Source organism: Tetrao urogallus (genome assembly GCF_951394365.1).
Source record: "Tetrao urogallus genome assembly, chromosome: 3".
In the NCBI taxonomy this organism is placed as follows: domain Eukaryota; kingdom Metazoa; phylum Chordata; class Aves; order Galliformes; family Phasianidae; genus Tetrao; species Tetrao urogallus.
Genome location: NC_136815.1, coordinates 49989436 through 50017014, shown reverse-complemented (window position 1 = coordinate 50017014; position 27579 = coordinate 49989436). Strand labels below are relative to the sequence as shown.

Sequence of the window (27579 nt, the reverse complement as noted above, 5' to 3'; positions counted from 1 at the left end):
TGGGCCGCCCCTCCAGCCCGCCCTCCTCTCCTCCCGGCGGCGGCAGCGCGGGAGTCCCCACCTCCCGACCCCTCCTCCTCCCGCTGGAAGGGGAAATATGAAGCGGAGCCGCCGCTGCGCTTCGTGGATACGGGTGAGGACGCGGCGAGTGGAGCCCGATCTGAGGAGCGAGGGACGGGCTCCCGAAGGAGAGGCGGTGTGCCGCGGCCGCGCTGCCGCCCCGCCAGCCGCCCGCCCCCTAGTGCCGGCCATGGGCTGCCCGGCCCGGCGCTGAGCGCGGCACGGCCCGCAGTGCGTGGTGGCGGCACGGAGCGCGGAGATGTCCGTCCCGTACGGCAGCCTGATGCGGTACCTGTTCCCGGCCCTGCTGCTGCACGGTGAGTGCGGGGAGCCCGGCGGTTCCTCGGGTGGGAACGGGGCGCGGCTGGCGCTCTCGTCCTGCGCTGCAGGTCCGGCTGAGGGGAAGGAGCGCAGCCACGCGGAGCTCGCCCGCTTCGCCTCGGGGGCGAATAAAACTTCGGAGCAGCGGGGTGTGGTGAAGCCGTGCCTCTGTCCTGCTCGGCTGGGCACCTTGCGTGCCCGTGGCTTTGGGACGGAGCGGCTGGACGGGCAGCTGGCACAGCGATGGGCGTTGCCAGAAGGTCCGACCTGCCGGACCCACCTGCGGCCGAGAAGGAGGCTTGTGGCCGGGAGGTGATTGCTGCGGCGTTTGCCGGCATAGGGCACCGGGGGCTCGGGATGATGCTGCCCGCTGTTCTGCTGAGCCACGGACTGACGTGTCTCCAAACCCCAGGCAGGCAAAAGTTTGGTGCCTAATGTATTTAAACTTGTGTGTGCTGTGTGAAGCGCGTACATCCAGCTTGTTTGTCTAGAATCCCGATGTTCTTCAAGAGCGGCTTCTGAAAGGGAGGCTTTTTAATTAGCTGCTTTGGTATGTCTAACATTTGGCAGCCAGATTTGAGAAATCCAGGCGAGATATCATTCTCCAAGAGCTCCTCAAGTCACAGCATCGTTTTGAAGCACATTCTTAGCTCAAGAGTACTTTGTAGCATCCAGACTTCTTCAGTTAAATTTTCCTAGGACCCTGAGGTGGCTTGTAAAAAGAGGAATTTGCTTTAGCTGTTAGAATGCAAGTAACCTACATGGATTCAGGGTGAGATCTGTGAGCGGGGATAAGGGTTTCAGAGCTATTCCTGGGATTGATTTTGCAGAGCGGGGATTGCCTCTCTCTGTGTTTGTACAAGTGCTAAGCACACAGATGGTATTCAATAAATAATAAAGAGCATGGACTTCTGATTGTGTATTTTGTTTCGAAAGACAAAGAGCAAAAGACCTTGTTCCCCAGGAGGGGGCTTTATACCCTTCTCACAGCTCAGCAATGAAATCCAGAGAGAGCATAAATGTGTTTAGTTAAGCCAGACCCGCTGGGACGCCGAAGGTGTTTCTCAAAACTCTTGTGATCCGAGATGTAAGAGTGAAAATGGAAGGCTTGGAGTTAGAGGGTAAGGAGAGGAGGTGTAATTACAGGGTTGGACTCCCTGGCTCATCTGCTTGGAATTACAGAGCAGTGCTGAACCCTGGCTGGAGCGGGAAACAAATCAAGGCTGATGATCAGATCAAAACAGCAACTGCCAAAAGAGCATGAAGTAGGAAAATAGTCTATTTTTTCCATCTGTGGTTATGTTTCACCAAAGAAAGTATACCTGTATTCTTGCAGAATGATGCAGCTTGGTGGCTTGTGTGTAAACATCTATACCTCAGTGAAGTAGCAGCTCACAGTTGGGGTCTGAGCTTCAAGCGTGGGGAAGTTGCCACCCTTAAAAGCTTGAAAATGCCATTGGTATCATACAGTGGACTGAAGTTCAGCTAGTCTGTATGCACTTACCTTGTTAGCTTTAACTTTGCCTGGAGCTTTTTCTGTGTGCTGTGGAGTCGGTAGGAGCATCCTTCAGCCAGTGGCCAGCCTGAGCTGATGATGTGTAAGAACAACAGGCAGTCCCAGCGGATTGCAGCGCTAACCCTCTTTACACCATGTCATGTTGTCTTCAACGTTTCTATTGCACCTAGCAAATTAAGGGTTAAAAGTGAGTGAGAGGGTGTGTGTGTGTGTGTGTATTTAGGGTTTAAAGCTTTATAAAGCAAGTTAGAATGTCCTGTAAGACTAAAACTTATGCTTTCATTATGTTAAGAAATGCCTACTTTAACATTGCTGAATTACTATTTGGAAAAACGTGTGTTCCTTAGTCAAAATAAAACCTGTGCAATATCATAAGAGGTTTGCAGCTGGAAGTTGTCCATTATCACTGTTTTCTTTGCTTAGAGAGAAAGCCACAGAAGTTTCAGATGTCAAAAGCTAAGATTGTTCAGCTCCAGAAAACTTGATTAATAAGAGTCAACTCCAAGAGGGTTCAAAACAAATTTGGCTAATTTCTTTTGGAAACGTGAACTTTTTTTTTAACAAGTACAGATGCTAAGAAGAAACTTTAGCTTATTTCTGATTATGTTACTGCTAGAATAGTGAATTAGAAACCCTAAGTAAAACAATTTGTTGATAACATCATGGAAATAGCCCTAATGAAGATGAAGACAGGACTGCTGGGCTTTTCAGAGCAAAACTGTTTATGCTTTTAAAAGTTCACTGGCAATATTGTTTAAGTTAGTGTTTAATTTCAAAACCTGCTTATGGAAAATAAGTAAGTGTATACGATGTAAATACCCATGTCTGTAAAATGGACCAGAATTGCACTGCTTGCTAGAGGCTATGAGATCTGTTCCCTCTGTTACATGCTGCATTTGGCAATCTGGAAGACAATGAATAAAAGAGTAAGGGGGGGAGTTTGCAGGGAGAGATAGATGAAGTTTTATTCACAATTTCATCAGCGTAAATTTGATTTCACCCATCCTCTGTAGCTTGGCTGTGGGCTTGCAGTGGGAGGAGATGGTAGTGGTGAGCCATCTTTGCACTCTGTAGTGTGTGTAGGAGACAGGCTGGCGAGCGATGGAGCCCAAAACTGGCACACAGCATGCTGATGGCAAGTATGCCCAGCAATTTAGAACACTAGTGTTTCATTTATGGATGCAGTGCTCTAAGTAGGGCTGCTGGAGGGTGCGGTGGCCCATGGCAAGCTGGTTAGCGCTCCTTGCGCGGACGCAAGGCCCACCTGAACAAACAGCCGCACCGTGTGTGGAGGACAGCAGTGTGCAGATGTCCGTGATGGAGACCAGATGTCGGCTTCAAAGGGGGCGAGACCCAACTACTGTCGAGATTAGATTGCACTTCAGCACAGGGCTGCCCCGCGTGGAGGTGGGCTTTAATTAACCCTTTGTGGCTCTGGAGGAAAGCATGTCCATTGGGCAGGGGTGGTTTTACTCTTGGCATTGGGAGCTGTGGGGATCTGAATTAACAGTCGGGCTCGCACTTAGCAGAGCTTCCCTGCTACGTAGCTGCTCAGTGCTGGGTCCTCTGATCTCCTCCAAGCAAAGACAGGGCTGTAAGAATCTAAGCCGGAAGCAGCTAGCCTTGAGGAGCTTCGTTCTAGCTCTGCCATCTAAGGACATTTTATCTCCCTCCAGGCTCTTTCATGCTCTGCAATGCTTCTTTCCCTCCGTGAGGGCACGAGGCTCTTTGGCAGCTGTGCCTGCAAGCCCTGCGTGCACAGGAACATCAGCGGATACCTGTTAAGGGAAGTCATTGTCCTGTTTGCTTTTATGACCAGGAAATTCAGCTTTCCTTTCCCAGCCCCTTTGTTCTCAGCAGCTAATTTAGGTCCTGATCCTGTGCGAGGACCGTTTGAAGTTCCAAGCGCAGAGAAAACACTGGTAAACACAGACAGCGGCTTGGTAACAGGACATTATATTCCCCTATGTAATTACACAAGTTTGCACTGCAGCTGAAGGCCTGTCACGAGCATTATCTAGCACTCTCCCACATCAAGAAAGAGAGTAATCCAAATGTGTATTTATTTAATTGTGCAGGGCGACTGCCCAGATAAGGAGAGCTATAAACTTAATCCTGCCAATTATCCTTTATCTGTGGTAAAGTTTTTAACGTTTCAAACAGGTTCGAACTTGAAAAGGGCTTGAAGCAAAGCTGCAGCCTGCATGTTCAAGTGTCATTGTGTGTTTTGCACTTGGACTACCACTTGAGATTGTTTTAATTTGTAGCAGAATGGTCCTCTTCTAGAGTTTGCAGGGCTGTAAATTGAAAGTCCAAGTGGTTCTTCCTGAGCAACCCCAATCCAAATCCAGTTTTTAGTCATACTTTTTGTTAACGTTTATCCTCCCATTGAGCCAAAGGTGAGCCTGCTGAAGGTGTAGTAGCTAAGAGCCCATGTGTTGAAGTGCTCCATTTGGCCATATTAGAAGACATGGTTTCCATTCTGATGGAGGTGTTTGTTAATTAAACTGATTTAAATCTAAAAGTTTAACCTTTAAGATTATTCAAGCTATACTTTTGCAATCTTGCAAAGTTGAGAACAGAATTTGCCCGTGGTATCTAGATATGAATTAAAAGATTAGAATTTGTTCTCATGTGCTCAAGCACATTACTTATCATTATTGATGGTACAATTGTACATTGTTTGCATACTATTTTTCCAGAAACTGAGCCATTGAGTATAGCAGCTCACGTTTTTTTTGCAGAAACGCTTGTGAAGAGCTTTTTGTAAGCAACTTCTGAAACACATTTGGGTAACCAGCTGCCAGCAGATCACCCTTTCGAGACTGGTATTTTACTTGCAGCTATGTGCAGAAATCTTTGAAGAACTTGAAAGTAACCCATCTTACCTTCCAATTATTTTTATCTGCAGTGGTTGTTCCCACATCAGATAGGGGTTTATGGGTGAACCCCAGAGCTTGAAGCCCCCGCCTTATCAGCACCTGGTGCAGTGGGTGCTGCCAGCTATGCATTCTCACCTGGCAGCTGCCCACACCTTGCTTTCCCACTCCGATGGTTGTTGGCTCTACCTCTCTAACACTTGATCTGTGGGGCACTGAAGGGGATTCCCAGCTGGGAGACGGAGCTGCAGCACCTTGTGTACTGTCTTCAATTCAGACTTTGGTGCTAAAGCTGTACTGTGATCTATGCTGCTAGGTCTTGATTATGAAAGTGAAGTCGGTTATCAATGCATCAAAAATGCATTTGTTGTTCTTTGTTTTGCTTTTCTAGGAGGCTCTGGAATTTTCTTTTTTCTTTTGGACTTGCTGCTGTGAATAGGCAGCCACCGTGGGGAGGCTGATACAATCTTATGGCCTGTGGTCATAGTGTAGCTATAGGAAGTGTTAACTAAAATGCTGCCATTAGCACCATGCAAAGAATGGGTTTTATGTCTGTCAAGCTTTTGAATGATTAGGTGGTGGACTATCTCTAATGAATGTGCAAGTCCTTCATTTCACATAAAAAAAAAAAAAAATTAAAAGTGTCAGACCTTGAGTCTGAAATATGTGGCTTATCATGGAGATTCTGAAGCCTATCATCTGTCTGTGCTATAGGGAATAGCAGAGCTGGATCCCTCTGAATGAAAGTTGTGGCTCCAAGTATGTTGCAACCATGCTTGGGCTCCAAAGTGGGCTTTTAAGAGCCGTTAAATTCTTTTCTCAGTTTTGTGAAAGCATGTTTTAATCTTAAGCCTTCCAGCGATGTCCAACTTTGAACATTGCCAGATAGATCTTTTACAATGAATGCCATCATCCCCATGAGGCCTCAGATTTGCGGAACACTTCACTAAGCACTGCCAAAGGGGAGCAGGGGATTCTGTGCTGCTTTGAATTATCCACAGTGTGGAAATGCATAGGAGACAGTGTTCAGCTTCATGCCCTGCACAGAAAGTACATCACCAGGCTTTGTAAGGGATTTCTAGGTAACACAAGTGAAGTTAGGGCACCTTTGACTGGAATTCATACAAGCATATGTAGTTATAAACAAAAGTGTTGAAATCATGACTCAGTGAGGAGGAAGGCTCTGCTGAATTAAATATTTCCTTACGTCAGCAACACAAACACTGAAAAATGTAGTAAGCAAGGTAGGGGTCCCATCACTGCCTTTTAATCTTACACCATAATCTGTATTCTGATAGTCAGGTCCAATGTATGGGATGTTGCCTGGCATGTGTGTGTCTTCCACATCTCTTCCTCAATCTCTGCAGTCTTTCTTATGTTCTCATGCCTGTCTTGACTTAAGCTTCTTCCCATCATCATTTGTCACAGTTTGATGGATGTATCCTGAGCACATGCTTACTTCTCAGATACAGATCTCTGTGGCTGACAATGCAAATCTCCCATCCACTGGGTACAGTTTGTTGTTTGCAAGATAGAACTACATCCAGCTGTACTTCCAGGGAGGGCTAGAGGCCAGCTTGCTTTTAAGCAATATCAAAAAGACACTGCATAATGTCACAGAAAGTTTGACTCCTTTTCAAAAACCCCTCTTTTCATTATTTCCTCCAGGGAATAATTGGCAATATATAATGTGGTTACCGCATCTTCTCTTTTGCTATGTACACATACAAGATGGTATCCTTCTGCAGAAGGATTTTGCTTGCAGAAATTAAATGCCCGAATATGTTTAAATGAATAAATCATTCATTTTCAAGCGCATCTGTACTTATGAATCATATGACATGTGTTATGAAAAGCACAGCAGCCTAAAAGCAAAGTGCGTGATACATGTGCTTTGGAAGAAGTCACTTGAACCGTTTCAAAACCTCCTCTTAATGGCAGGTTTCAAATGCTTAACAACTCCAGGCAAAAATGTAAATTTTCAAAGGCTTTTTCAAAGTGACATAATTTCTTTGCAGAAGACATCCTGATAGCTGTGTTTCTGTAGAAAGAGTAGTGACAGCTCCAGCATACAGCAGGTACCTTGCAGGCGGTACCCTTTCTGACACAAAAGAGCTATGGACAGAAGCACTCCATTAAAGAGAATGTGCTGAATTTTTTGAGTGTGTAAAGATGTAAGGATGGGAAAACTTGCTAAAGGAGAAGTTCTGAAACATCAGCTATGGTTCATAACAACAGAAATAGGTGTATGGCAAATTTCACTGGACCCGGCTGAACTTGTTCTTCTGGAAGCATGAGGGCCTGTGACATCAAGCCCATGCCCACAAGGTTTCAGATAGACCCGATAAGCTCAAGTTTTTGAGAGCTGAGTTCTGTTCCAGGTGAGCTAGGCTGCCAAGAGATGCTGGCTTAGGGCCAAGAGGCTGTGACCATGAAAGACTGATGAAAGACCTATCTACTAAATCCTGCCTCTCAAAAGATTGTCAGATTCAGGAGAGCATCGTCCTGGTGTGGTCATACTGCTTTGGAAGTGACCCTGACATTTCTTGCTTTAGAACAACTGTTGTTTGATGCACAAGAGAGACTGCTCAGCATTGCAAAAAGGCTTAAGAAGACTGGCTTTCAGAAAGAAAGAAGTACTGACCCTCTGAAAGTCCTTTAAGTGCATCTCAGATGGCATGCTCAGATATCAAAGCATCTCTTGTATTTATTACCCTTTAGAAAGGAAGGCCATAAATTCAGAAGGAAGAATTAGAGGTAAACTGCAACAAAGCTGCTAGATCTGCTAATAAAGACTGTGAAGTTGTATCTGTTAATCTCATTAAATCTCAAGATCATTCTGTGATAAGTACTGTTTACATTCAAGTATTTATAGTCATGTTTCTGATCACTCCTTACTCTGCCTACTGGAAAACTCCTTGCCTTTGTTCAGTGTAGAAATTGCTCTTCTTAAATGGGTGACATGTATTTGTATTTCTAGCAATGCCACTTTCCCAGGTGTTAACCTAAGTTTATTCCAGAAGACATGAGACCTAGTCAACATCATGAGTCACTGACACAGTTTACTTTTAGCAATAGGAAATGGCAAAGCTTGGAAGCAGTGTCTATTTAAAAATGAATAATGCTGGTTTTCTATTAAGTTCTGCGGCAATACTGTGCACTGTGGGACTGAGCACAGCCTTAACATCAGCCTGAATGACAGACCTTACATTTAGAGGCTGCTCTTTATGCCTCATATTTTGATATCTGACTTGGGGAATACAGAGCAGGGTCTAGTTCGGTTGCTTGGACTGCATAGGGTGAGTGATACAAAAGAGCCCAGTTCCAGAGCCAAGTTGGGCAGGAAAGTCATCAAAAAAGACAGGGCAAACCCTAACCCTTACCCCTGGGAGCACATGTCATTGAGCCTTCCCTTTCCCCAGACAGCCAGACTGGCTTCCAGGTCACACCCCTTATTCTTTTCCTAGCCCAGAGGCTCTTAAATTCTTTTTGATAAAGTATTAACAGTATCCCACCCGTTATGTAAGGTTCATGTTTTTCATCTCTTAACCTCTAGATGCATGCTTTTCTTTTGATCCATGTTTTCCAACATATCTAAGAGCACTTGGTGCCTAAAAGAGTAAAGACGCATTCCTCCTGAAGCTAAGTATTCATTTGGTCCAATTAATATTGTGTAAAAAGATCGCTGGTGGGTTTTGTATGTATACATTAGTAGAAACCAAAATTACTGTGTGATGGAGACAAAATTAGCTTTTGAAATTCCTTTTCTCCTTTAAAATAAAAATAGCAGGATCTGTCTCTAATTGACCACCTCAGTCATCAAGGAGGCTTCCTGTGTGCAGAGGCTTTGCTTTTAAGATCTGTTTTTCCCTTGGCTTTCAAGAGTACTCTTTGTTTGCAAGTTTAGTATAGAAGCGTTCAAATTAGAGGGGGGCTGAAACCACAGTTTATGTCCAGATCTGGATACAAGTTTCTGGGAATTCCAAGGCCCAGATTTCTTATTGTCCTGACCAGAGATTAAAGAGGTGTCTGTAAAATTTAGCTCTAGAGCCACATCACTGGGTGTAGAAATGCAGCACTTAGGTTCAAGCCTTTGTGGAATTCCCGAAAAGAAGAGCATTGCATATTTTTTTTTTTTATTTTTCAAACGAGACAAGAAATGTCCCCACACATAAGAATTTCCCCACACATAACGTTGTGAACAAATGTCATTCAACACGAGATGTTCACAACCACCTTTATCATGTTGAAGGCTCTCTTACTGGGATCACTGGATAATGTCTGCTTTTCTATTGCAGGGCTGGGAGAAGGCTCTGCTCTTCTTCATCCGGACAGCAGGTCCCACCCCCGTTCCTTGGAGAAGAGTGCATGGAGGGCTTTCAAGGAGTCACAGTGTCATCACATGCTGAAACACCTCCACAATGGGGCCCGCATCACTGTGCAAATGCCTCCCAATATAGAGGGACACTGGGTCTCTACCGGGTAAGGAAAGATCAAACGAGATGCTTGAGTGGTGCATGTGAAAGAGGAAAAGGGAAGGAAATGAAGAAAGAAGGACGAAAATTTTTATATATTTTATATATATAAAAAAAACAAGCAGAAGGACTAATTTCTTTAATATGGTGATACTTCAAATTCCAAATGCTTTACAATAAGTTTATGTATAAAAGAAGGAGCTGTGTTATGTACAGAGGAATAGCATACTATAAAACTATCTTGATGAATCAATTTGTAGTCTCGATTTTAAACAACAACTGTGAAATATCTTTAGATCTCTTTCTGAATAGAAAAGAAACCATCAAGTCACCAAAATGCTTATTCAGATGTAACATTATACTATCTTAGACTGCATGCATTAGATCCATTGAATGGATCCTTATTTTCAGAGTGTTTGTCTAGCACAAGTTGGTTTTCTTAACAAAAGAAATTAAGAAGCTGTATTTCACCAGTTCTTTTCCTCTCCTTACATGATAACTTTTAATTCAGAGAGCTATTTTGCTCGATGTCTCAGCAGGCAGTAGTTGCCCATGTATTTCAAGTGAGTTGTAGAAGGAGAATCTTGGGCTTCAGCAGCTTCAGAAGCCAGTTCCCTATCCTGTTCTGTGGATATTTGGCATTTCACTTTCTGATGTTATCAGTGCTTTTGCTAAATCTACCATGCAAAAGAGAAGAATAGATGTTTAATAAGCTGTGACTTTTTTCATAAAATTAGACACATGGTAGTCCTTAGACAAAAAGGAAAAGTGAAATATGACTCAAAGTATTTAAATCTCCAGAAAGTAAAACCTTTGGTATATTACTGTATATTACTGTAATAGCAGAGGAAATTCTTGGTGAATTGGCAGATCATAGTACCTAGTTCCTATTAATTTCATTTCAGAGGGACTTGAGTACCCAGATATCTCTGGACCCATGCAGTGTTGCTCATTCTTGTCACCTATACTGTACATGATGTGGTGCCACCTTGCTAAAATTTTGTTTCTGTCTTTCCACAGCTGTGAAGTCAGAGCAGGCCCAGAGTTCATCACAAGATCTTATAGATTCTATCACAATAATACATTTAAAGCCTATCAGTTTTACTATGGTGGCAATCGCTGCACTAACCCTATCTACACATTAGTTATACGAGGCAAAATTCGTCTCCGCCAAGCATCCTGGATCATCCGAGGGGGTACTGAAGCTGATTATCAGCTACGCAACATACAGATCATAAGCCACAATGAAGCAGTAGCCAAAAAATTAAGTGAGTTGGTCAACAATACATGTCCTGGATTTATACCAGAAGATAGTCCCTGGGAACAGGATGTGAGCTATGATTTGCTCAGAGAAGAGAATGGCTGTGAGTGCACCAAGGCTCTGAATTTTGCCATGCATGAACTCCAGCTGATCCGTGTCGAGAAGCAGTATCTGCATCACAATTTAGATCACCTTGTGGAGGAGCTATTTCTTGGAGATATTCATACTGATGCTACCCAGAGGAGGTACTACCGACCTTCCAGTTACCAACCTCCTCTTCAAAATGCTAAGGTATGTATGTGTGTATGGCATCCTATTCAGTTACTAGTGACAAAGCTCACGTTATTCAGTTATTCAGCTCCTCTGGATCAGTGCACTAGTGTAATCTAAAATGCAGATGTGGTTCTAAAATAAGAAATGGATGGTGGCTTTCCAGATGATGCAGTCACTTACAAAAAGATCACAGAGCATATTTCAGGGAAGTAGTACCTCTTTTGTGGTTTATGAGACTGCAAATCAAATGCGTGAAAGGTAGTCTAATGAGCTAAGGCTGATAAAGGCCACTGTGAGTCTGAAGATGGTATCGAAGACCTCTTGCAGAGGTGACTGAAGTTGCTGGCTGGGACTGTGGTTAAAGGCTAGTGGAAGAGAAGAAAGAAAGTTTGATGCAGGACTGAGAAAGGGCTAGAGAAACAGGCATCAGTGCATGCTTGTATAGCTGCAGGAGCATCAGGGAGAGAGGAAATCAGATTGTATCAACATATGGAATTTGGGTGATCCATAACCTGAAGAGAAAAAGAGGAAATTGAAAGGCAGAGACATGAAAGGGGCAGCAAGAAGGGGAAAAAATGGATGGACTGTGCAGGTCATGGATCCAGAAGCAGGCATACACACTAATGAAATGAAAAACACGTGAATTTGGAATGGGTCTCTAGTTCCATTTGATAATACGGTTTTCAAAGGAGCTTCAAAGTGCCTTTAGCTTCATTGGGAACCGATCAACTCATGGTAAGTTAAATAAAAATCAAACAGGAAGAGTAGGCATTGATGGCCTGTAGCAGGAAGTCTGTCTGTACATCTTTCCTGGTGACATTTCAAAGGAATGCAGCAATTGGAACCACATTGCAGGCTGCAGTTGCTATCAGTATGTTCCAGCTAGAGACTGCTGCACGATCACTTCCAGCTAATGAGTTATCACCATTTTTAATCCTCTCACTGTGTAACTGGTTCAAACAGCAACTAAGCTTATCAGCAGTAGCAGGAAACACAACAAGGGAGAGTTTTGATGGGAAAGCCTTGGCTTTCCCTTCCATTCAAAACCACTCCGTCTACCCTGTGTTGTGTCTACCTCTTCTGAATACCAAATTTCAGTAGTTCAGGACTTTACGTGATCTGCCTTTAATTATTTTAAAAGCGTGTCCTGGTGATAATTTTAATCTACAACCAGCTATGTCTCCATACAAACACTTCTGTCACTTCTTTCATTAAGTTTTCTTCAAGTGGCATGGGACGAATCTGCTTCTTGTTCATAAACATACATCTTCTCAAAATGGAGAGTTTTAGCAGCAGTAGATGAACCACAGAACATTCCTCATCACAAATGCTGGATTTGGCAGTTTTAATTGTCTTAAATTAATTCAAGTAAACTCTCTGCTCATTTGGGATTGAAAGGTCTTTCCTAAATCTCTACCTTAAAAAAAATCTGTAGGATCAGATTATCTGACTCCAGCTACATTGCATCTGTTCAGCAAATATGGTGTATCTTTTTTTGACCATGTGAAACTGAGAAAAAAATCTTGATGTAGTATACCCAGGTGACTATATTTTCAAATCTGTCTGGTCAAGTTGAGTTATCTTGTTAGGGACTGATCGATGACCCAGTAAATGCCTACATTTCCACCTATTAGTAATTTCATTACAATCACAACAATCAGGTGTACAACTGGTTTTATGCAAATAAGACTTTTGTTCAGATCTGAGCAATTTTAGGAGGTGCTGGTCACAGTTTTCCTGCCTGTCTTTTGTACTATCAGAGAATCAAAAAGATAGAATCTTTTTGCTTTTAAAATAATATTTCCTCTAAAATGTAAGGTTCAAATTAAAAGGATTAAATCTTGCCTAAGGAGGTCTGTTTCTCAAGTCACATTGACTGTATAAACCAAAAGATTTTACAGATATCTGACAGCACTTGAAACTCTCATTTACACTCACAAAGCCCATTATCTCAAGCATGATATGATCCATTCTGACTTCAATGGAGGACATTATGTGAAAGGTAAAAGCAGTCTCAGTCGATGAGCTGTGGCAGCATGAAGGGGGTCTGCCTGAGCCTCCGTGCATGCATTTAGCTTGCAGCCCCACGTCATGGTGGGCTGATCTTGTCCTGAGGTATGTGTGCACTGAAATCAGTGAAAACCCATGAGGTGGATCGCAGAGGAGGCTCCCATATTATATGTTTGCAAGAACTGAGGGAGTAGAAGAGTATACAAGCCAAGTTATCCATTGATATTCATGAAGTGCAGTTCTTCCTAATAAGACTTTTGGTAGCCAATTCTTGGCAGGGCTGAATCTTGAGGCTGCCATTCATAAGAGTACTATTTATTGGCTACAGGAAGTACTGTTACTATAGAAAGCAAAAGCTTAGTCTTGAGTACACCAACATACACAAAAATTCCAGCTCTCCGTGACATAAATTTCATGAAGTTTCATAAATGGAGGCCCCAGGTCCTGACTTTCAGACCTCTTTGTTCAGTTCTAACTTCTGGCCAGTTACTCTGTTCCTCCTCAAGCCTTTGCACAGCCTAGTAGGCTCCTGCAATATATGGTATTATATCTTCAGGGTCTGGATTGCTAGGACAACAGTCTCAGCTGGAGCCTTCAGCTGCAAAGTGCAGGAAGGTTGAACACAGACTGAGTGTCCCACAGTGTAGGTTCTCTTCATAATTTGGTTGGGTTCATCTTGTTCCAGTTTGGTGTGAAATTTGTTTTACCTAGAGAGAAGTTGGACGTGCTGATAGTAGATATTCAGCATGGCACAGATAACAAATATCCTTAAAAATGAGCTTTCAAAGCAGCTAATATGAAGGACTTCTGGATTTTGGTCTGTACCTAGCCATGAAGTTCCCTAGGCCAGCATGACCTCAGCCAGACTGTGGGACGTAGTGTTTGCTGGATGGAGAAAGCATAGTAACAGAAATGCTGGGTTTTTTTGTTTCTTTTGTGTTTGTTTTTTTTTAATTCAAAAAGCACAGGCAAACATACTGCTGGAAGGTTATAACCCTTCTTCTTTGAACTTCTTTCCTTTCCTAATTGTTGCTCCACTGGGACCCAGCTGAAAATGAGTTTAAATGCTAAATTGAGTTTAAAACTACAAGTCACAGACTCCTCTGGAAACAGGACACCATGAATAAATAGAAACGTTAAATCAACTTGTTTTTCTTTAAGGTTTTTGCAGTCATACCAAGAGGTTGGGGAGGCCAGGAAATTACTTCTGAAGTGAATCAGGTGTATTGTGTGGAATCTTTCATTTAAGGCTTTTTTCATTTCCTTTTTATTTATTTTTATTTTATACTTATAATAAAGACCTGCCTAAAATAAGTTAAGAGGATTCACGTTTTGGGTTAAATTTATAGTTAAGCCTCTATATAGAAGAAAGTTCCACCCCGCTCAAGAGTTTACACAGCCTGTAAGTTGGATGCGGTAGCCACATTCATTACTTATGTGGTTGAAATGAATGGTAATTAAAAGCAAATGATTGCTGGATATGCTAGGAATGCCAAAGCCACATGATCGGGACTTTAAACAAATAGAATTGGACCTTCTCCAAACTCCTGCAGTGATTTCACCACAGGGCGGTAAATCAAAAGGGCCGTCCAAAAACCAGACAGCTTTATGCTGAGCTACAAATCTGAATAATTTCACAGATTGCCGTATCTCAAGTGTTCATATAAAATCAGGGAGCTTTTAAAAATATCTAATATGTCATCTCCTAAAGCTTTACAAATGCTCTTAGATAAGAGCATACCTTAAACAAATTCCTCTTGTAAAATACATGGAAGTTCCTAAGAGCAGCTGATTAATAGATCGCTGCATACATTTATCTTAGCAGTCCTCCAGCCTTGCTCAAGGTATGAATCAGAACTTGCTGATGAAGTGGGCTGAAAGTCTTTGATGTGCCTTGAGGTAGGGAGTTTAGAAAGGGATTCATGTTAGTGCACGCTCAGGCTCTTTAGCCAGCAGGAGAGGGCACGCTGGTGGAAAGAGCAGGGTGGTGGAACTTCTTGGCAGTCATCACCTGTGCTGTACAAAAAAAAAACACGGATGAGGGCAACACCAAGCCTGGCTGACTGGTCATAAATTCATACCTTATTTGCAAACTCATACAAGTACTTGTAGGAAAGGAAGTCTTGAATACATTATTCGTTCAAAGTGCGTGCTTAAAATGCCAGGAATGTTTACAACACCAGTACTGGGGTGCCGATTTCATATCTGATTGCCTCAGAAATACAGTTTTGTAAACAAAGAACTCCTTGTGCTGTTTTATCATCTGACTGAGTAACAGGAAAGATCAGACCGTGGCTGTGATGCCAGGACATTCTGGTTAGATCGTTATTTAGGCTGGAACATCACAAGAGTCCTAAAATATGCTTAGAATATAAACCTTCCTTCTGCCTTTGCCATGCTCAAACACTTGCTGGCCCCATGCTTTCAGTAAGATTTTCCCGTGGAAAAGATTCCCAAGTTGTCAGTTCTCTCTGACAAGTTTATTCACCATTGGAAGCTGCCTGCACAGCTAATGCAGATTCTACACATGGAGACTGGTGCTTGGTTTTTGCTTTAGCCAGGGGGTGAAAGAACAAAGTGCTCAAGGTTTTTTGAGCTTTTGACAAATTGGGTGTTCAACACTTTGAAACTCAGTTACTTCAGCTGTAGGGGAATGTGATGTACTGGAGGAGCTCCCAAGCGAATCCAAGCATGAGTGAATAGATGTTAAACGTGTGAAGTGCCTCCGAGAAATAGGCAAAAGACTATCTCAACCAAAAAGTGTAATTTTGGAGGACAAAGCCGCTTTGTTTGCCAGAGACTTCTAGATTAAGAGACTTCTAGACTTCTGGATTAAGCCAACACTTGAAGGGTTTCTTTTGTTAATTATTACTGGCCAAAGACTCTTAGGGAAATTATGAGGGGAGCGAAAAAAGAATATCAGAAGAATGTTCAAATATGTTAATTCCAGGTTTCTGAACAGCAACTGTGTGTATGATGCACTTCAGAGATAAGAGAATCAAAGAGCTTCTAACTGAACCTTCCAGAGCTGTGTTGCTTTTAAAACCATATTTCTCTTTGTGGGTCACTGTCTGTTCTTCAGTTGCAGCAAAAGTCTGCTCCAACACAAATACAGCACCACAGATAAAAATTAACTGTTTAAGTTTGCAAAATAAAAGAAGGCCCTTCAGCAAGTATATCTAGCCTACTGACATCCTGATTCTGTTGGCACCTAATTGTAATTACTTCATCTCTTGTAAGCAGTGAAGAACTTGCTAGTGATATTGCTATGCAGTTCAGAAGCTTGTGTAAGTTGCTATCTAAAGGCATAATACAGCTTAACTTTGAAATATCTGTTCCTGAAAATGGACATTCAGAATGTTGCTTCATGTTTTCCAGGAATTTTTTTTTATACTTCCCAAAATATTCATGTCACTATAAATTAGTATCATCTTAGTGGGATAGAGGACATGCAAGTAAATTCATCTGAGAGAAGGCCATTTTTATCTTTGTTCCCATCTTTTGCATAGACTAAAGACTTTATACCGGAAAGGAACAAGCAGAGGACTCTTGTTTTTCATTTTGGTTGTATTTCAGTTTTATGCAGGGTTGTGCAATGGAATCAACATGATAGATCAGACAGCTGCATAACGATAGTGCCTTCAGATTCCTTCATTATCTTTCTCTTCATAGGAGAAGTTAATAAAAGCTGTTCCTAATATCTGAAAATATACAAGCACACATTTGTAGATAAGTCCCAACGTATCTCCACCCTCCTTCCGGCATGCAGCTCTTCTGTTCCACACCAAAAGAAATCCCAAATTGACAGCCCTGCAAAGGAGTTACAGCTCTCCCCAGCATTTCATTTGCTTCAAGATTTTTTAATTAAAGTTTTAAATCTTTGTTATTCTTCATTCCCTTTGGCAGGCTGAATTATAACTGTGTCAGCTGTGCTTTTCAACTCCCCAGAGCCAGCCTAATGCACGTTCGCCAACTTCGTTTTGTATGAGGTCATGGAAAGCCTGCAAATTATCACTTTTGTGTTAGAGGGAGATTGCAGCCATTTGTTAAAACGCTGTCCTGGTCTCTTATCTAGAGCGGTGGAGGAGTGGAGCTTGATACTACACTGAGCAATTTGTAGAAGTGTCCTTTGGGTGGACTCATCTCCTTGGCAGTGTCTTTTCTGAGTTTTTACTTGAATTGACACCTTTTCCTAGCATCCTATCCAGGCATGCCTTGTTCCAGTTCTATATGCCCTTCCCATGACATGCAGCATTCAGGTGAGTGTGCGAGATAAGAGCTAAAACATTTTCTTTCCTTTCTTCACCCATAGTTTTCCTCATAGTAAGGATCAGCCCTAACAAGGAATCACCCAACGCAAGAGAAACATGAACTTTTGGATAGCTGGAGCCTGGGCTGCCTCATATGCTGGTTAGGAGCATCTCCACCTTGCTGTGGGGCTTGTGCTAGCCCTTGCCACCCACAATACAATGTAAATGCAACCCAACCTTTTCCAACCACAAACAAGACCAGCATCAGTAATCGGTGCAAATCAGTGCTGGCTAAAGGTGGCTTTGTGCCAGCTGGGAACCTTAGTCTTCCGAAGAAGCTTTCCATGCTACACCTGCACAGATGTGAGTAATAAAGCAGCAGCAGTAGAGTGTTGTGGAAATAGTTTTAACATCAGTACATGACTGGTAAGGCAGGATATTGCTAGAAAAATGGGAAATATATGACTTTACAAGGTATTGTCACTGAGCAGGACAGATGACAGCAGCCCAGCAGAGGGAACAAACCCAGCTGGCAGTGGTATGTGATAAGGGAGGGATGAGTGCATTTAGAGTAGCCGCACTGAATATCTATCTGAGTTTGAACAAAAAATGAAAATTGAAAGGTTCCTAGAGAGACTCTGCAGAAGGAAGCTACAGCTCTGCCAAGGATTTCAGGGTTGGGCTTCGGTTTGACATTGGCATTACTGGGAGGGAAGGAGGGAGGAGAAGTCCAAAGATGGCAGAGCCAACCACAAAGAATACATACTGTGGCAGAACCAATGCTGGAATCTCCTAACCAAGTTATGGGTTGGGAAGGATGTGTCCGCTATGCAGTGGCTTCAGCTAAAAAGAAAAGGTGAGGCAATTTCACAAATTCCTTTAGGAAACTGATGTGTAACTCCTTATATGCTTAAAAGGTCTTGCAAATGCAAAGCTTGGGTTCACCACTTCTTTGTCAGCTCCTTTTCCTCTACTTGAGAGAAGTCCAAATAACACCAGTCCCTTGTCTCTTGTAGTACCAGGCCTATTGAAAAAGTTGCTGTACTTTTGGATGGTTTAAGAGCTTACTGTAACACATCACTGCCTGCTAGGCCTTTGTCTTAATGTATCTGGTGTGGTTAAATATCAACTGTTTGCCATTGTAAGTGATGACAGAGAGAACTTGTCAGAAAATGGTCACAATTCTTAATTAAAAATACCCAGAAAGCCCCTAAAAATGTCTCTCTCTTTTTTTTTAGACACTTATCACTGAAAAAAAAAAAAAAAAAAATCAGAAAAAACATTTTGCTTTGTTTCACTCTTCCTCCAGATTGTATATATTTATTATTTTCACATAATTTTAATAAGAATCTGATGAGAAAGTGTCTAATTATTTTTTCCAATCTTTTCTGCTAGGAATGCACTGCATTCTACAGGGAAAATGTTGAGTTATAGTTGGAGCTGTTCCAGACAGCTCCATAGATAAATTTTTGATTGAGATACAGACACATTTTCAGCATAAAAAAATATAAATGGGTAGGGGAGGGAGCAAATGTGTTTGAACAGGGTGATCAGTTAAATATATTTTCAACCTCCTCTTTCCTTTTAGTGCTTGTTTGGTCCCTAAATACAACTTGAAGTACCTCCTGCAAATCCTCTCCTTGATATTAAGCAATGAGTTCAGCTTCTGCTTTAATCATGAGGGAAGGGTAGATTCTCTGTACGTTTGGTCCACAGATATCTTAGACAACAACAGGGTCAGAATACAAACAAATAAAAACAGAATTCAAACAAAACTAGAACACCTTCCAGAAGGATCTCTCCACATGCTACCCAAATTCCATTTTACCACCGCAGAGAGCTCATCCTGGTTGCGTGATGGATTTCTTTTACTTTTTTAATCCTAGACTGCAACAAATACTATGAATTAATGAGAGGAGAGTTAGTCCTAGGCAGCCACAGAATCACATGGAATTTAAAGAGAAAAAGTAGGATATGCTGAGAAGGTTTGTGTTTCCGACTATCCACAGAATTGGGAAAAAGATCAAGTAACCTCATCCTTGTTTGCTTTTTTTATTAGAAATCTCCCTCCTTGGCTTCCAGAGCAGCCTGGCCCTGTTACCACTTCAGTTGAGGCAGCAGGAGAGAGGATAAGGAAAAATGTTGCTGGAAATTTTCAGGTCATAAACTATTTTCTCCCCAAGTACAAGAACTGAGTTTCCAGCCAGAGGTTTGGGCTCTTTTCAACCCACGTGGCCTCATGGATTAATTCAGAAGTTGGCTTCAGAGAAGCACCCAGGAGAGTGAGGAATTGGGCTGCACGGATCAGCTCTGGAAGCTGCTTGGAGGCACCTTCCCTCTGCCCATCGTTGGGCAGCAGCCATTTCATGGGCTGTTCCTTTTAGCAAGACCTCGGTGTTAGAAATACTGCACTGTGCACCTAGGATATCCCAAACATAAAACAGATGTTCATCTTGTCCACTGATCACTTTATTGCTTTCTAGTTTATGTCATGCCCAAATGAGCTTTTTATTGAGTGTACTTAATCGTGTTTGGACTCAAATGTCCTCTGCCTCTGTTCCATATTTTCTTTGAACGTCTGTTTTTAGAGATTAATCTTTTCTGAGACAAATGGAAAGGGAGTGATTTGCAAGACACAAGCCAGTGTAATTAAGAGCCCAGAGCAGCTGACCTGAAAAAAGCAACACTGAAAAATACAGTCAATTGATAAGCATAAATTACACATAATTAAGTCCAATTGTCTCTTAAGAAAACCAGATCTTTCTCATGTCTTGGACAGAAATTGCACTGAGGAATTTTACATGTGGCATATTCTTCCACTGAGAAGTTTGCAACTCTGTGGATAGAGTCAGAGTGAAGAATGTTTAAATAGGATTAAGCTCAAGCACTAATGTCAGAGAAGTGATGCATTTAGATATCTCATCAGGCTGTACCCCAAATCAAATCAGCAAGGAACTGGAGTGGAAGGGATACTGCTGCTTCCTCTCCTCACCTCCCCAGCCTCTCCCTGTCCCTGTCCTTCTTCTTGCAGCCTCAGCCACATTATCCAGGTGCATTTCCAGTAACTAAAAGATAAGCGGTATGAACTTTCATTAGTAGTGCAGCCAGCCAGGCCGTCATAGCTGGTGCAGTCCTTGGAAATTAGACGTTATCATCATTCAGGATACAGCCCACAGAGGTCAAAGAGCCAGATGAACTACAGAGAAGTATTTGTACTGCTAGACTTCACATTGATTTGAGTTAGCCTGGACCTTCCTTGAGTTTGTCCAAGGAATCCCCTCCACCCACAGCAGTAGCATAAGGAGAGCCGTGTATTCCTTTTGCATGAGCTTTGCAAGACTGGGGAAATAACTCATCCTTGTGCCTCAGGACATGAGCCCACTCCTGATAAGGAGAAAGAGACTGCTCACAATTACATACTTATTTGCATTACAGAGCTCCATTAACCTTCTACCCACTGTACCACTTGCCACAGCCAAGAGACAGCACAGGGGACCAAGCAGCTGCAGGTGGGACCCATCTGCACCTTCTGCAACCTCACTGTGATGGAGAAGGCATGAAATTATGATAATACTCTGTCCAGCATCTGAGCCTTGGCTCATAATTCAAATGGGTATTAATGGTGGAGGGGAGAGATGAAACCTAAATCCACTGCTCCAGAAATGGCAAAATGAATATTTATGCTTGGTAGTCCTTCCTGATCGAAGAGCTCCTTCTTGTCCATGCACTAAATTTGAAAAACAACAGAGAAATCCCACAGACACCCAAATGTGTCCAGGAAGACAACAGGAAGGGTTTCTGTTTTTCTTCAGATTTTGAAGAAAGGCAACAGAAACACTTATTCCTGCAACACTGTTTTTTCCCCATCTTGCTCTCCGTCATACTAGTGAGGCAATCACAGTGATAAAGTTTATTAGTTAGGGAGATGTGGCATTCACCTGCTCCATCATGGGATTGCAACACTGGAGGAGTAAGTGTGAGGTAGGCACCTGGCTCAGCTCACTTCAGGTATCTGAGCGAGGACACCACCAAATTTTGTAGTTCTGTGAAACCAGACCACTTTCCAAAAAAAGAGACTTGACATCCTCCAGAGGAAGGCGGAGTTCAACAGACCAGTTTGATAAGTCCCAAACAAGATAGCAGATTAGACCTGGTGATTCTACTGCAGACAAAGAGAAAGGAAGACAGGGGATTTCTATCATATTGTGCTTGGAAGTTTGTTACATTAAGCTGCATTTGATTTATTAATTTACCTACTTACAGCACCTAAAATTTCTGTCTGCTCTCTGACAACTCACAGTCTTTAACCTCCTACCAGTCCTACATCAAACAAAAAAGCTATAATTGTCTGCTTGTATGAACCGAGATCAAGTCACATGGGAAAGCCACGCAGGAAATCTGGAGCAAAACAGACTGATTCTTGATTCTTCTCTTGACAATCAGCAAACCTAAATTGAAGCCTGCGGTTTCAGATTCTAACACCCCAGTTTCACAGTCTTTGTGTGTTACTAGTGTCTTTGGTGCCCAGGAAAACTAAATATTTTGCACTAGCCTCTGATTTTAGTTACAATGCCACAAAACCATGCTAACTTTGCCAGTTCCAGTTCACTTACTGTAACACTATAATGTGATGGAAAGTACAGCTATAGAAGTGGGATGACAAAAGTCTTTGGCTGCAACAGGACAAAAAATGCAGAAGCAAAGAAAAAAGCTACTTACCTTTGGAAGGCCTCAAGTAGCCATGTATCTCCAACAAGATGCCCTTGCCTCCACTGCCAACAACAAGGTCTGAGAAGGACAGAATCCTGACTCCACCCCTTCCAGTCACTCAGGGGCACTGTGTGCACCTGAGCACCCCTGGGTTAGCTCTGCCTTCTCACTAGGTGCTCAATCACTGGTTCAGGCCATCACTTTGCATTTCTGCTACATTTACTCAGTTCAGTATTCTTTGTACTTTGTACTTTGTACTTTGTACTTGTCCTTCTATCCATTTGCAGATGCTGAAACATGAATTTGAAAATTACTTAACAGGCTCCACAAAGGGAAAGAATAGTCTGCTTCAGCAACAGAGTGACCATGCAGTTTTGCTGGAGGCAGCAAGTCCAGTCTCCTACTCAGAGCTGTTCTGTGGGCCAACACTGGTTCAGATTAATCTGGGCTACACCATTTAACAGGCATAGGCTGCCAGAGAAGCTGTGGTGCCCCATCCCTGGAGGCACTTAAGGCCAGGTTGGATGGGGCTCTGGGCAGCGGAGGTCAGGGGCGGCACGGGATGTGACTGGGTGGACTTTGAGGTCCATTCCAACTCAAGCCATTCTATGATTTCTTATCATTTTGTACACAGACCATTAGTCTGAATCTAGTAGCAGACTTTTATTGATTTTTACTGACTTTCTGAGTCTACATAATCTGAAGAGAAGGCAAACATACACACTATTTAATATGTGCAAGAGGGATGTATTGCCTGAGTCATGTGTTGATTCTCTGAAGCTACCTATGGTCATATTATTGTGTTATGTGTAACTGTGAATCCTGAGGTGTGCTGCAAGCTGAAGATAGCAAATGGAGAAATGCTGAGTCCATAGTGGCACATCTGGACCTTAAAGTATTAGAGATGAATTTGAACATCTGTATAATGAGAGGAGCTCAGAGAGATTGCAGAGAAAAGAGCTGGATAGGGCCGTGAAGAAAAAGTATTTGTTCTGTACACATCTCTTTCCCCGGTGGCTGCTCAAACTGACGAGGTGATGTGAGGAAACCCACCAGGTCATGCTCCCGTGCCAGGGCACAGTAGGCAGCACTTCTGAGAGGCCCTGTCTGCACATTGTGAAACACCCTCAACTCTCACAGACATGGAAACTGGGGCACTTGGCTCCCAGAGGCTTGTGCTCAACAGAACAGTTCAGCTGCAAGCCTTCATCGAGCCTGACAGACTCTGCAAACCCTACTCTTGCTGTAAGGAGCCATAAAGCTTTCACCATGTTCAGCAACACTAGGCTGTGTCTGCTTCCTGGAGCACCATAGGCTCTGTATAGGCTCACTCACATCTCCATATCCTTGCTGCTGTCAGCAGGGTCATGTGCCTGACATGGAGAGGAAAATCTGCAGAGGCTGCAGTTGGGACTTTGCTAGATAGAGAAAGGGGATGTCTCACAAGTTGATGCTCAGGAAAGCTGACAAGGCCTAAAATAGCAGGTGGCTCTTCTCCCAGGCTACTGCCCATGTGAAGGGCATACTTAGGACACCTGTGTCCATCTGCAGTACCAAAGCTAACAACTGATGCAAAGAGCTGAACAAAGATAATAATTTCTAACATGAGACTCGTCGAGTCTCTTACATAGTAAGTTACAGACTGACCATGTCTTGTGTGACTGAAGGATACAGTCAGCCTTTTCTAGATTCAATCAAAAGCTGAACTAAAATGTTCACTTTATATGTGTGAATTAATCTCGTAATTCCGCTCCTGCTTGAAACAGCTCGAAACAAATGCCCTGGTTATCTGCCCTTGTTTGCAGATAGCACCTCATGAGAGTTCCTCTTTGCTTTCTTTCAGAACCATGACCGCACGTGCATTGCGTGCAGAATCATCTACCGCTCAGATGAGCACCACCCACCCATCCTGCCCCCCAAGGCAGACCTGACCATCGGGCTGCATGGCGAGTGGGTGAGCCAGCGCTGTGAGGTGCGGCCGGAGGTCCTCTTCCTCACGCGGCACTTCATCTTCCATGACAACAACAACACCTGGGAGGGCCACTACTACCACTACTCGGACCCCATCTGCAAGCATCCCACCTTCACCATCTATGCCAAAGGCCGCTACAGCCGAGGAGTGCACTCAGCCAAAGTGATGGGCGGAACAGAGTTTGTCTTCAAAGGTAGTGTGGGGGCAGAGGTGGCCACGTAGCTGGGGATCAAAGCAGAGCTTGCTCACCACAATTCCGTGACTAAACAACTTAACTCTGTTGTTATTTGTGGGACCATTTTATGATTATTCTTGGGAGTTATTTAATGGGAGGCTCTTTTGGAAGGCTTTCTGTGAGCACCCAGCCAAACTGTCCAGCTGCATGGCATTTTTTGCCATTGAGGCAATACTCAGTTGATGATCATTGGTGTCCCTTCCACCCAAACTCCTTCTATGATTTTATGGTTCATTTGAGGCAAAAAACAGAAATCTCTAAGTAATACACAATAAAGTAAGATCTTGTGTCACTATCTGTTGGAGTCCAGTAGCCAGGCATCAAGCATCTAATCAAAATTCTCAAGATTAGATCCATGTCCTAGGGCTCCTTCAGTGGACAGAAAAGGGCCATAGGTGATATAAATTTTCTGGGAAGACAGATACAGCAGTGTGTGTCATTTCATCAGCATCCAAGGGCCTAGAGCAAGTAGGGATGTCTCCAAAGCCAGCTTTGATTAATCCCACCACAGTGCAGACTAGATGTATCTAAGTGAACCCCCTCAAGTACTCCAGGAAGCGGCACTTGGTGACACTTTCCAGGTCCCTGAAAAGTCATCTCATACCAACAGCCTCGTGGCAGCCTGCTCAGAAAGAGCTCAGTGGTTTTAACCACTTACACAAACAAACATCTCCAAAACACAACATCCATCCATAGCACCAGCCTCAGCAGAGCATGTGAAAACCCCAAGCACGCTGTAGGCTCCTCTCCTCCTCCTTTTAGTTACTATGTGAGAAGCATATAGACTTCCTGCATGTCTCCAATTTAGGAAAGCAGTTATAAGAAAGGATGCACTGATCTGGGATTTCCATAGGAGGCAGGATATCCTTGCCTGTCAGAGCTTTTGCTCTTCTTAGTTTTATGCAACACATTCCAGCTCAGCTCCAATTTTTGCTTGAATTTCATGATTATAATATGCCAGCTTGCCTCACAGAACAAGGTCACTGATTTTGTTCTGGTAAAATTTTCAGCTCGCTCTCTATAGATTATCTCTTATGCCAGCCAGGACAACAAGTGTCGAGCCATTGAATCAAATATCTGCTTATAAAACCTCAGAATATAATTTCCAACAAGTATAAAAAGACATGCACATTGTTAATGGCCTGCAAAAGAATCTGGAGATCTGTGTGTTAGGAGGCTTGAGGGTTGGTTATTCACTTCTGTTTTGGTCAGCAGCAATCCATTTGGAACTTTTTTCTTGATACAATACTAAAAGCACACAAAGTATCTCTGTTCACCTTCCACAGGCCCATTCAGTTTGGCTTTTCCCAGTTTCTTAAACTCAGCTGAAAAGTAAAACTTAACACACCTGAAGCAACTTAAAGTGAAGAAGCTGCAACATATCTGTTTGATATTGCCACTGTTTAGATAAGGTCCCCAACATTCAGAAATACTTAAGTCATGGAAAAAAAAAAAAATGGACAGGTAATAATATATAGAGAATGTGGTATTTCACAAATTTTCCAATTCCAATTATTATTTCCCTAGCTTTACATGTGTTTAAAAATGGTAAATGTAGGTTATAAGTAACCCTCCTTCTGGTTTAATAGGGATGTTAATAAAATATGAGTAGAGTTTTCTCATTTCCTCTTTAATGCATCTCAGCTAGGCTTTATCTGGGAAGGATTGCCTGGAATTTATGTAAAGCTCTGCTTAATCTCTGACTGAGATAGGGAGCCATCAGGTTTTTTCCTGCTGAATGTTTGGGTGCGTGTGCATTCTCTACAAGAAGTAATTACACCGAGATGTAAAACAATGCATAGATTTGCTGGCCATACCTGCAATGTTAAAAAAAAAAAAAAGATTTAAGGAAAAAGATTCAGAGCTGCTACAACTCCTATTAGTTAGATTAAAGGACAGGCCAACATAAATTCAGGAAGCACCAGCACGTACACTGAGATGCATTCAAAATAGCCTTATCCCTTGGTTTCTAAATGCATTAAGCAGTACATCTGACTTGAACCCTCCATGACATCACTAGCATTAGTTGTTATGAACAGAGACAAAGGGGTCAGTTTTGGAAGGATTTTGCAGTTTCCTCAGTAACCATAGCGTGCATTGATTGAATGCTAAGGTTGTGCCTGCAGAAGATGTGGAGCATGCTGTGCAGAGCGGGCAGGCGGAAGGGTCATAAGGCTGATGTCAGCGTGTCACCTTTGCTTTCATCTCTGTTTCTCTGCTAACAGTTCTTCTCTTCCTCACTCACAGTGAACCACATGAAGGTCACACCGATGGACGTGTCCACAGCCTCTCTGCTCAACGTCTTCAATGGGAACGAGTGCGGAGCGCAGGGCTCCTGGCAAGTCGGGGTGCAGCAAGACGTCACCCACACCAACGGCTGCATCGCGCTTGGCATCCGCCTGCCTCACACCGAGTATGAAATCTTCAAGATGGAGCAGGATGCCAGGGGCAGGTACTTGCTGTATAATGGCCAGCGACCCAGCGATGGCTCCAGCCCCGACCGACCGGAAAAGAGAGCCACGTCCTACCAGATGCCTTTAATTCAGTGTGCTTCATCCGTACCCAGATCTGAAGAGTCACCAGAGGAGAATAAAATACGGCTGTATAGCAGCGGGGCACCAGCAAAACATCCCAGTGCCTCAGCTCTTGCTTTGGTGTTGTTTATTTGTACTGTGTCATATTGGGACATTCTCAGCTAGAAGTGAAAAAACTATTTTTCATGACTACAAAGCCAGGATTCCACAGACTGAGGGTTGTTTTTCTTCAGAAAGAAAGGGACGTTTATTTTCTTGATGCACTTGAATGCCTGAGAACTGTTGTTCTTTTCCTTATTTCCCCCCCTCCCTGAATCACGAACGGCACTCGTTTGATGTTTGTGCTTTGAACTTCATCCAGTCTGATCCCTGGCCTGACATGACTGCACAAAAGTAATTGCACTTTAGGACTGCAGACTTCTGGGGGGCGGGAGGGGGTCTCCTTTTATTTTTTATTTTTTTAACTGCTGGGGTGAACGTTGTGATCCTGCTTCATTGTCTCTGCCATTTTACCATTGTGGTACTGCTCTGCCCAACGCTCAGTTTCTCATCAGAATTTAACTCCATGGAACAAATCAGTGACAGCGGTTTCCTCTTGGCTTCAGGATTCTGGTAGAGATGTGTATATAGGATGGAAACCCACACAGACTTACCTGGTCATGATCTCACAGCACAACACAGAAAGAAACAGCAAGTCAACAGCCCTCCGCTGAGATAGTGCTAAATGGTCGATATCTCCAATTAAAAGATATTCCAAGTAATTTAAACTGTTTCACAGTCATCGAATTGTAAAAATAACCAGTGGTTTAATATCTTCTCATTCAACTTCGTTAGCTGCATAATTGCTTCAACACTTTCTTATATATCTAGCGAGTGGTTATAACCAAGTCCCCTTAAAGCCAGACAGGAACAGCATTTTTTTCTGTCAGATATACACAGCACAGGTAAGTTGCTGATGAAAGTCTTCTGTGACGTGCTCCATTGCCATATTCGTGAGGTCTTACATACCCCATGCACAGTGTTTGTGCCTTTGGGTGCTGTATCAACCAGGTGGGTGAATGAAAGCAGCAGATCTAAAGACAT

The 27579-nt window shown here is 43.0% G+C and overlaps 1 protein-coding gene across 1 annotated transcript; it reads left to right on the top strand.

The window, feature by feature from the left end:
* Window positions 1-319: 319 nt before the first annotated feature.
* APCDD1 (APC down-regulated 1) lies at window positions 320-26661 on the top strand (the record flags this gene model as incomplete). Its single annotated transcript, XM_079533196.1, has 5 exons — window positions 320-377; window positions 9075-9258; window positions 10272-10803; window positions 23599-23920; window positions 26210-26661. The coding sequence occupies 5 exons, from the start codon at window positions 320-322 to the stop codon at window positions 26659-26661; spliced, it is 1548 nt and encodes a 515-aa protein (XP_079389322.1).
* Window positions 26662-27579: the final 918 nt, after the last annotated feature.